This window comes from Tubulanus polymorphus, chromosome 4 (assembly GCF_964204645.1).
Source record: "Tubulanus polymorphus chromosome 4, tnTubPoly1.2, whole genome shotgun sequence".
NCBI lineage: Eukaryota > Metazoa > Nemertea > Palaeonemertea > Tubulaniformes > Tubulanidae > Tubulanus > Tubulanus polymorphus.
The window spans coordinates 3,219,522-3,229,808 of NC_134028.1; the positions used below are offsets into that span (position 1 = coordinate 3,219,522).

A 10,287-nucleotide genomic window follows, 5' to 3' on the forward strand; every position below is an offset into this window, starting at 1 on the left:
ATACAAATAATCCTACGAGCTGACGTAGATAGCTGCCATTTTGTTGAATCGTGTCTCTCCGATCGGGTAAAAGAGGAGGGAATTCCCTCTTAAAAGTCTTCAGATCTTCGCACGTAATTACCCGAAATCGTAAATTTTAGGTAAACAACTTTCTCATTGATCCTTTTGAAAATTTCACATGGATTTTAAGGCATCGACTTGTCGTAAATTGCCCGTTTGAAGTTGCAGTATGGAAAAGGGGCTTTTTTGAGCCCAAATCCTGAATCCATATCCAGTCGATTCATTTTGATACGTTTTGTGGTAGATTCTGTGTAAGGTGTCTCTCTCTAATCCTGCAATATACTCCATAAGTAACGTTTACTGTGACTATTTCATATGGTGCATCAATTTACTCTAAGGCTTTTTAAGTCTTCTTGCTTAGTTTGATGTAGACACAATTTTTTGACAGTTCCCTCCTTATTAGTTAGCCCTAATAATGCATGGGCACAGGCCAGGCGAGGTGTCATTGATTATACTTTGAAATTAAATGATAGCCAATTGAAGTGTGACAAGTCTTATCGCAAGACTTATATGGTGAAGGTTTACTCTAGCCTACTTGACTTGTAGCTAAGGCTAAGCTGATATTTCTCTAAGGATAAGCGCACAGGGGCGAAGTCGAATTTTTGGGGTGAATAGTTGCTCAGATCATTTAGTATCCCAAGTACTATATAATATAGTCCATGGGATACTGGATGATCTGCAGCTATGCTACGGTTTACCCGCAAACTTCAACTCTGAGCCCCTGTGGATTAGTGGAGCTGTAATGTGACTGCAATGTCTGTGTTCTTTTGTAGGTGACAAGAAAAAAAGAAAATACTATAAAAATGTTTCTGTGGGATTGGTTTTCGAATATGTTAAGCTTTTTAGGTACGTATTTGATATTTATTGAAACATTCAACATATTTAGCCATTTTTACGAATAATAACGTGATTGTTTCTGATGTTACAGGGCTTATGAAAAAATCGGGAAAATTACTGTTTCTTGGCTTGGATAATGCTGGTAAAACGACGTTATTGCATATGCTCAAAGACGACAGAATGGCACAACACGTCCCGACGTTACATCCCAGTAAGTATTCCCAGGGTCCCTGTGACTCTGCGATTCCTTAAACACTCTCATCTCGTGAGACCAATAAATTCCATGGTCGGAGCTGGGATGGGTCGCTTATAATGACAATTGGAGAACAAAAATATGTAATATTTGGTTCGGACATATCCGAGGAAATCGACCCTAGGGTCAACAGTCTGCTTCTACTGTATTTCACTCCTCACGACACATGAGGGTTTCTCTTAAAAGCCGATGAATGGAAATAGATACTTCATCGACATGATTTATTTTCAGCATCCGAAGAGCTTTCAATGGGTAATATGAGATTTACGACGTTCGATTTAGGAGGACACAGACAAGGTAAGAATAGTTGGCCTAGCCCATCATCATGGCTGTTTTAAAATGGAAATCTATTTTGTAATAATAACACACCAAGGTTTCTGATGGAATAGAGTGACATAAGGAATCTCATGAGGTCCCTAGTGCCATAGAAGAAACAGCCCTCCGCTATCTTATACCGGGGTAAATCCTTGGATTTGCTCAGGGAATTTTGTGTTATAACATGGACAAATCTGGGAAGCCTCAGGGAATTCGTAATTAAAGGAAAGTGCACTCTGCTGTGGGTTATACAAAAATTTACTCATATTAAATCCTGACTGATGTAATAAAGACAACTCAATGCTTCAGTTAACCTCTTCACTACCGCGGATAATGTAACCCACCTCACCAGGATTCGAGCCCAATGTCATCAATCAATTCAAATAAAATCGGTATTAGAGGCTGTTAGAGTTACTAATCCTCCATCTATGAGTAAAAATTGGAACTAAGTTGAGGCAGACAAGCCTATAGTACGGCATCCTCCCTCTGCAGGGACTCGAACCTGATGGCATCGCTACACTCAGCCACGGCACGAACCCCTGCATCAGAAGACCGGGTGCGCAGGTACATGCGCAGCTTTCCGAACGAAAACTGGCGGCACCAATCAGATTGCTCGTTGTATAATCGTTGAGGCAAATTTCAAGGAAGAACTATAAATGGGAAAACCCGGGCTAAAATAAAACAGGATTTCTGATTGGCTAAAAATCACATCATCTGAACTGCGCATGTATCTGCGCACACGGTCGATTATGGCAGGGTTTCGTGCCGTTGCAATCTCGATGCCATCAGGTTCGAATCCCTGCCGGGGGAGGATGATAGTACGGCTACACATCAGCGGTGCAATGGCTCATCACACCAGCAATTGTAGTAAATGAATATATTTGCGACGTAAATATACGTCACGCATGGTAGCGAAGAGGTTAAGGTTCGCTGGTATAGATTAATTGCGTTGTGTATCAGATTTTTTAATCGATCATTTCAGCTCGTCGAGTGTGGAAAACATATTTTCCAGCGGTTGATGGTATTGTCTTCTTGGTTGACGCGTTTGACCGGGAACGATTTCCAGAAGCTAAGGCTGAATTAGATGTACGTTGATTTAATGTTCTCGATTGAAAGTCGATTCGTCCGATTGCGTTTATCACCATTTCTTTGAATATTACAGAGTTTAATGATGGATGAACAAGTAATGAATGCCCCAGTGTTAATATTAGGAAACAAAATCGACAAACCAGGTGCTGCTAGCGAAGATGAATTACGAACGTTGTTTGGTTTACACGGTCAGACCACCGGAAAGGTAAATATAATTTCCAGTGAAGATTAAAATAAACATCAAGAGTCAGTGCCGCAGTTGTGAGTTAGAGTTTGAGTTAAAATCAGTTCATTTTCCTTTGAGTCAAATATATACTCACAACTGCGGAACTGGGTCCAGGGGCTAGTTGTACAGTCATGGTTTCAATATAGGATCATCTTAAAGAGTTTTCTTAGGATTTAAGAAGGCACTGTGGCTAAAATGTGGATATGGGATCATTCATTTATTATGTACGCATAAAATTTGAATTTTCCAACCCCCTCTCCCCCCATGTACGCAAAATCGGCCAATTTTTCATATACATTAAGCATTACAGTACGCAATTGCACTGACCCCTCCCCCTCCCCTAATGCGTACATAATAAATGAATGATCCCTATTGTGATGACTACGGGTCTCTTGAGATAGAGAAATCCTTAGTCTGTTAAGCGTTTTAATGATATATCAGTATGAAGAATGATTATCAGACAGACTTCCAAGATGATGATGTCATATTCGATAAATTGTATCTGAGTTCCTTATGGAGCCATTTCAACTTGGCAAGTTGTCTCTAATGATCTTTCAAAATTTTCTTTTTGACTTGCAGGGAAACATTCCACGAACAGAGTTACACAGTCGTCCAGTGGAAATGTTTATGTGCAGTGTATTGAAACGACAAGGCTACGGAGAAGGATTCAGATGGATGGCGCAATATATCAACTGAGAATAACTATTTGCACGTTTTTTTAGGATAATATAAACAAATAACTAATTAGGCAATTATTAAACGGATGATGATGACAGTTCCATAGCTGCTGAATCTTTCATTTGTTCGAACTGGAAAACTCATCAATAGCTGTGTCTACACTTAAACATTGGGCTGTACTTCGTGAGAATCCTACAGAACATTACCTCAAGTTGACCCTCTATTACTGCTGTAGACATTGCTAATGAAAAATCAGAGGACTTTCATTCACTCTCGACGCTTTATCCGAAGAAATTACTACTACAAAAGCATCGGTTCGTAACCATAACCATTGGAAATGATGAATATTGTCCTGTGTTCCAACAACATGCGTATGCGTGTTGATCGTGTTATTCTCAGAGGGAAAGATTCCGCGTGTTTGAACAGACTGTTAGATTCAGTTGAGCAGATTAAAATCGCTGGCCAAGACATGCACCGTGTATGAAGTTAGCGATTTTCTGGAGAACTATTCGCTAAAATGGAGGATGTCATGACTTATTTGTGTCTTGCTGGGTTTTCTATTCGTCTAAATAACGTTGGCTTTCTTGAAGAACAAAATGTGTCGTCTTGTCATTTTTCGTGGGTCGTTCGAATGATCTTTGTACATTCCCATGAAAATTGACGGCAGATATTTTTGAGTAAGAGTTTTGAGAGAAAGAACAGTTAATCGTTAGAAAATAATCCACATTTAACTAACATTTTTGTTTTATGGCTTTATTTTCAATATATTACTGAAGCTTTTTTGGTTCGACTCGTGTATTCTATCAATAGAAAAGCTTACAAATATACACTCTGTACATGACCGCCCCCATTTGATTAATTCACTTGTAACAACAATAATTATTTTGTCTACAACAAAGTTTTGTACATAATGTGTAATGAGCTATTGTGAAGGTATATAATGAAAGGACTTTGAAGAAATATCTTTTCAGAAAATGCCTTTATACAAAAAAAATGTATAATAATAATATAAAATCGTAGTAATATGCATATGCATTAGGCTATGCAGTATGAGTTTTAATGCTTGGAAGACTTCAGAAAATATTTTGATGACAAATAACCTTGATAGTTTGTAGAGCATCGAATGATCCTTAACGACCAGTTAATGTCATTGAATCCTTTTTTGGCTGTGATTTTCTTTTTGGTCATTTGCTATGTATTTCACTAACTATCGTTTTCATCATTTAATGCTATAGACTCCTGTAGTAGGCGTCTTGTTTTGTTTTGGTTTAATATAAAACTTCTAAATACTAAACGATCTTCGATTGTATGAGATTCACTCTGAAACTTGGGCAGTTGTCAGTCCCTGATTGCGAAATGATCTTCCATTTGTTAAGTGTGTTCGTTTCATGTGTACATTTTGATTTTTCTGTCATTTCCTCTCGTTGGTATAAAATGCGCCGTGCAATGTGTATGGTGGATCTTCTGGTTTGGGGTCTGTTTTTTGTGTACATTTTGCTGGTTTTTGTGTCGCTGAACTAGAGAATGTCAGAATCAACATTATTTCTAAAATGCGCTGATGTCATTGTCAGTGCTCTGGAACCCAGTTCCACAGCTGTTGGTTAGAATTCAAAGTTGAACAATTGGAAAAATAGAACTAATTTTATTTCTAGATAGTTGAGCGCTGGACATCTGTGGAACTTGGTTCTGATGTTTTTTCAATCATATGAAACGATGGATGAATAAATTTGTTTAATGAAGTTGAAATTCGTTTCCTTATTTATATACTATGGAGAGGACCTGTGTAGTTGAATAACGGTCGAGATTTCTCTTCCAGGGGTGGATCAAGCAATTTTGCTGTGCCCTTTAAAAATTGGCAATTTTTCGGGGAAATTTTATCTCGGCGCTCGCGAGATTGGCAATGGCCCTCTGAAATATCAAAATTTTGCCGACCGATGCTATGGCTCTGCTGTGTCGATATTGCTCTTTCTAAGCAGATGTTTTATAATTTTTTCTGTGCTTTTGTCAAATTCTACCCCTGGATCCGCCCTGGTGCGTAATGTGTTTTAGCTGGGATTCGAACCTAGTTGCATCGATTTAAGCCCCCCAAGCCACTGTCAAGGGAGGTTGGTTTTGTCCCCTCGCGGTCAATGCAGCAGTTCGAGTACAAATAAAATGGCGGAAAACGCGAATAACGCTTACGACCAGTTCAACGAATGTGACACGAATACAACGGTAGTTAGGTTTTATCCATGTCGTATAACAACCGATTCTCAAGCGCGAAATAGAAATATCCTTTGGACGATGGTCAAATCTCTACGAATCCTTACATTTTGCAACAAAAAAGCATAATTTCCTAAAAACGCCGATGATGGTGGCAGCACCATACGGTCTCGACTCGATCCGGTCCAAATATAATTCGATTTTCTTTAATTACAGGTTATTTGTGATGCTGAATGCGCTGAATTTAGTATCGCTCCTGTCTGGGGCTTGGGCAATCAACTCTATGTATTTGCCCACAATGCGAAACAAGATGATGGTACGTCAGTAGTTCCGATTTTCCTGTGCCTGCGGCTGCCTTGCGTGTGCGTGCAGCATTGCATTTAAAAAGTTGTTCAATGATTTCGATAATTTGTACTTTGTGTTTTCAGATCGACAATCCAGTCAGCATTCATCGTCATCAGGCGAAAATCGAGTTCTCCATGAAATGAAATGGTCTACAGATATACATAATTGTTACACGCGCAAAAAAGTTAATGATTCTCATAGTGAGTCTGAATACCAAGTTCTAATGTGTGTTTGTAATTACAGCTGTCGCCGATGATTCACTATTTCCAATCGATGTTCACATCTTTTCAGATATTTTCATCACACTTCAAAAGGAGCAGACTCCAGAAACTGCTGGGGTAAATAAAAAGCCACAGTAAGTGACAACGAATCATCAAACAGTTAGAAACTGCTGTTGAGAATACTACTGTATTATTGTCGTACTTCATTTCATTTTCAGTCTGGCTAAAGTTAGTCGACATTACCGCTCTGTCTTAAAAGCTTGCATTTTAGATCTGACTTCAGCTTTAGGTAAGGAAATAGGCTATGGCCCTATAAGTTGGTAAGCCCTGATTATCGGCTCCCAACTGAGGCCCGAATTATTATGACACTATTACCATCAGTCTAGTGCCTGCTTGACATATTTTCTCTCTTTGTTCTTTGCAGAAGCCACATCTGTGAGTAGCTTAGAAAAACAATACACCGACCAGATCAAACTACTGGAGACTATTGAGTTGATTTGGAGTCTTTGTGAAATATTATTCATCGAGGTTCTTCCTGGTACGTAATCAGTGACTCTCAATAAAATGTTCATTAGTTTCAAAAAAGTTAATTCGCAAATATTATGTTTATATTTTCACAGATGGAGTTATAATGCTACAGTTGTTGGACTGGGTACGATGGCATTCCGGAGAACTGAGTCAAAAACGTCAACAAATGATGGAAGAATCGGTCGGAGATCATGTGGAACAACATCCATTTTACTGGGACGTTGTTTATGGGCTGGTATTGCAAGGAAGAATTGAAGAAGCAAAGCAGCTGTTGACTAGCCATAGTCAATCTCGATCTGATGCGTACCAGGCTATTATTGAACTTTTACATAAAATGCCATCGTTTAAAGTGAGCTACATTTTGGAAAAAAGATGCCAGTATCCATCTACCGTACATGTTAAGTTAGCTAATTATTTTGTCTTCCTTAGACTCACAGTAATATGCCGATTGCTGAGTTCTCCATGAGGTGGCGACACTGGCAGGATGAATGTATGAACAGTCTACGAATGGCTAGATTTATGACCAGTGAAGAACTAACAATTATTTGCCGAGTACGAACAAACATCATTTTCTTCAGAATAGTACATATTTTTTCAAACATACTGAAGTTGAATATTTCTGTTACGTAGATATTATGCGGAGAAGAACAAGTTTTCCAGGACATTCGGCAGCATTGTGGGCCGTGGTATTTCCTACTCGTTTCTAAACTTTTATATCAGAATCCTGTATTTGATTCCGTGTTCGATCTCGAGAAATATGCTCAGGTAACTATATCTACATATTGAAATAACACCGTTTAACTATGTGATTAACCACTGAATATTTTCCCTTCCTTAGTCGTGTTTGGATGTGATTAGATTGAGTCCTCTTGATGGAATTCTATTGGCAGCTTTCCAGTTTGACGTGGCTCAAGTCATTAAAGAAAGCAGGTAATAAGATGTATTATGGTGCTATCAATACTAATTTGATTACATTTTCTGAAGTTGTGATGAATATTTGCTTCATTCTGTTACAGCGCTCACCTGAGTAACTGGTGGTTTGTAGCTCACCTCACGGATTTGCTTCACCATTGTGGATTACTAGAAACGCAGAGACTTAGGTACGTTCCCTTATTACGGAATTATCTTCAAATGAAATTCTATGAATCATCAGTTGCATAAAATTATCTGCTCTTATTTCAGTTGCAATAATTTCGGTTCAAACTTCAGAGAATACTTACTGCTAGAATATGCGTCTAGTTTGATGACGCATGAGAGGTATTGTAGATTATTGCGTTACTGAGGTAATTTCTAATTTCAAACTGAAATATCCATCGAGACATTTTCTGTTCTATAGCTTGTGGCAAATCGGCGCTGATTATTTCGACTATTGTCCGGAATATGGAAGGTAGGATATTTTGAAGTGGTTATCTCCTGTGTCTGATCAGCCTAAAGATGCTTCATCCACTGTTTTTGGTCTATATTAGGCAATATTTGGAACAGTATGTTGAACATATCCCGGTGACTACAGAGAAAAAAGCACTGAAATTAATTCATCTCTGTGAGAAAAGGGAGATGCATGATCAAGGTATGACAGAAGGATATCTCTCACATTGTGGAGCCTAAATAATTTCTTACCGGATATAGCAATCATATTTTTGGTCCTCTGAAGTTAGTTGTAACCAGGTACTATCGTATTTCTAAAATCAAGATTGCTTTTATGAAAGTCTTATTTTCTTTGTTCATAGTGAGAAGTATATGTAAAGTAATGGGTATGAAGGCTCTAGGTAATAAACGCCTGGGGTCGGCTCTAAGCTGGTGTCTACGATCAAAGGTATGAACCGAGTTGTGAAGCCTTCCTTGTCTTGTCTCCGTGGCTTGGTAGATAAGGTTTCGGTCTCACAATGGAGATGGTGCGAGTTCGAATCCTGGTGAAACCATGCTATTCAGGCAGGACATATATCAGTGTTTCCCTGACTCGGAATAGCATAATCTGTTCCATGATACACAAGGCTGGCAAAGAATTTGTAATCAGTATTTCCATCGACCATATTACAGAATTACATTTCTTAAATCGAATTGAATACATTTTAATACGTTCAATCGAAACCTGCTTAAGCAATGCATTTTTAACTCTCCATATTGTTTTCTATTCCAGGATGTCTCATTCGCAACGTATCTTTCTCAAAAGTAAGTTGGAATGGGTTCATTTGGTTCATGAGTTCATTTGGTTTCGCACTTCAATGCACGATTGAGATCAGGCTCGCTTACTTACTTGTGACTGTTATTTCTTCAGATTTTTGGATGAATACAGTGAAAAGGGAGGATTTCATGATCTTGATCTTATCGATAATCTAGGCTCAGCTATGCTGCTCAGCAACCGGCTCACATTTCTAGGTATCTTGCTGAATATTCTTCGATTGATTTGTCGAATTTGCTTATCACGATCTAGTAGAATTGTCAGTAGATTTGATATTTTTCTAGGGAAATACAGAGAATTCCACAGACTTTATGAAGAGGGAGATCTTGCAGGGGCTGGGTCTTTATTGCTTTCACTACTCACTGCTAAATTAGCTCCTAAACGGTAAGAATTTGTTGAAACCTTGTTTGCCAGTGATTTGTCCACAAAGGTTTGATTGGTGTGTACTGTATGAGTTTAGGTGAGGGTTACATTCACTGTGCCATCTCAACGCATTTGGTAATTCTAGTAATTTTCCCATTCAGGTTTTGGTTGACTTTGTTGACTGATGCTTTGCCGCTATTGCAGACAAAAGAGGTATAATTTTTCATTCTTCTGAATGTATCCAGTCTGAGATTTTTGAAATGAAAAATAATGATTTTTCAAACTTACATGTTACAGGTTCTTCTCAACAGTCAACAAACATATGAATTGATGCAATGCTTAGAAGAGCTTTTACAACAACAGAAGTCCGAAAAATCAAATGTTGTAAAGTCAAAGGTAAGACTAATTGAGCTCAAGCTGTAAGAATTGCTATAAATTTTTCCAGTATTCGCTGTTCAGTTGTTTAGAATTTACTTCATCATTTTAGGGTCAAATTGAGATGGAAAAGGAAAAGCTGGATTTGATGAAGTTAGCTCTGGCGCGGAATTTAGCTCGTGCAATTCTACAGGAAGGAAATATTCAAGTCATGGAAAATAAAGCGGTCAAATAAATGATTAAAACTAATTTGTACTCATGAATTATTTTGTTAATTTGTAAAATAGAAATGAAATGAAAAAGATAATATCTGATGCATTTGTCTTGGTAGATTTTGCTTTAGTCTACTCACCCGACCGGGGACATATTGTTGACTTGGAAATTTGATGAATAAAGCTATTGTTTGTTTGTAAATGGCATTGATAACCGTGGGACGCGGTGCTCAGCAAAATAAGCTATATTTGAAACAAAAATATGTGCCCCAGGAGAGGCTCGAACTCTCAACCTCCGCATAGCTCAGCCTGGACTGTCTATAAGTACGGCGCGCTAACCGATTGTGCCACTGGGGCGACGACGACGTAGCTGCTAAATAAATGATTTGATTCGTTAATGCGTA

At 38.4% G+C, this 10,287-nt stretch overlaps 2 protein-coding genes and 1 non-coding gene across 3 annotated transcripts; 2 read left to right on the forward strand and 1 right to left on the reverse strand.

The window, feature by feature from the left end:
- The first annotated feature begins 17 nt into the window (after positions 1-17).
- Positions 18-5,197, forward strand: LOC141903801 (small COPII coat GTPase SAR1B-like). Its single transcript, XM_074792120.1, has 7 exons — positions 18-140; positions 834-906; positions 989-1,108; positions 1,382-1,447; positions 2,448-2,551; positions 2,628-2,759; positions 3,360-5,197. Exons 2-7 carry the CDS (start codon positions 864-866, stop codon positions 3,474-3,476), a joined length of 582 nt encoding a protein of 193 aa, XP_074648221.1. The 5' UTR covers positions 18-140; positions 834-863; the 3' UTR covers positions 3,477-5,197.
- A 404-nt stretch (positions 5,198-5,601) lies between these two features.
- LOC141903358 (nuclear pore complex protein Nup85-like) lies at positions 5,602-9,978 on the forward strand. The gene is made up of 21 exons (XM_074791464.1): positions 5,602-5,672; positions 5,877-5,976; positions 6,089-6,205; positions 6,297-6,360; positions 6,445-6,515; positions 6,651-6,764; positions 6,847-7,103; positions 7,184-7,306; positions 7,385-7,519; positions 7,593-7,684; positions 7,771-7,854; positions 7,937-8,011; positions 8,091-8,141; positions 8,221-8,321; positions 8,482-8,567; positions 8,892-8,923; positions 9,030-9,130; positions 9,218-9,317; positions 9,458-9,509; positions 9,594-9,692; positions 9,784-9,978. Exons 1-21 carry the CDS (start codon positions 5,613-5,615, stop codon positions 9,904-9,906), a joined length of 2,037 nt encoding a protein of 678 aa, XP_074647565.1. The 5' UTR covers positions 5,602-5,612; the 3' UTR covers positions 9,907-9,978.
- Positions 9,979-10,148: 170 nt separating this feature from the next.
- Positions 10,149-10,240, reverse strand: Trnai-uau (transfer RNA isoleucine (anticodon UAU)). The gene is given in 2 exon segments: positions 10,149-10,184; positions 10,203-10,240. It is a non-coding gene; the product is annotated as a tRNA-Ile (tRNA).
- Positions 10,241-10,287: the final 47 nt, after the last annotated feature.

Coding starts and splice junctions, on each gene's coding strand:
- LOC141903801 (XM_074792120.1), top strand. CDS start 864: ATGTTTCTGTGGGATTGGTTTTCGAATATGTTAAGCTTTTTAG. Junction 907..988: donor GAATATGTTAAGCTTTTTAG/GTACGTATTTGA, acceptor CTGATGTTACAG/GGCTTATGAAAAAATCGGGA. Junction 1,109..1,381: donor CGTCCCGACGTTACATCCCA/GTAAGTATTCCC, acceptor ATTTATTTTCAG/CATCCGAAGAGCTTTCAATG.
- LOC141903358 (XM_074791464.1), top strand. CDS start 5,613: ATGGCGGAAAACGCGAATAACGCTTACGACCAGTTCAACGAATGTGAC. Junction 5,977..6,088: donor CAATGCGAAACAAGATGATG/GTACGTCAGTAG, acceptor TTGTGTTTTCAG/ATCGACAATCCAGTCAGCAT. Junction 6,361..6,444: donor GGGGTAAATAAAAAGCCACA/GTAAGTGACAAC, acceptor TTTCATTTTCAG/TCTGGCTAAAGTTAGTCGAC.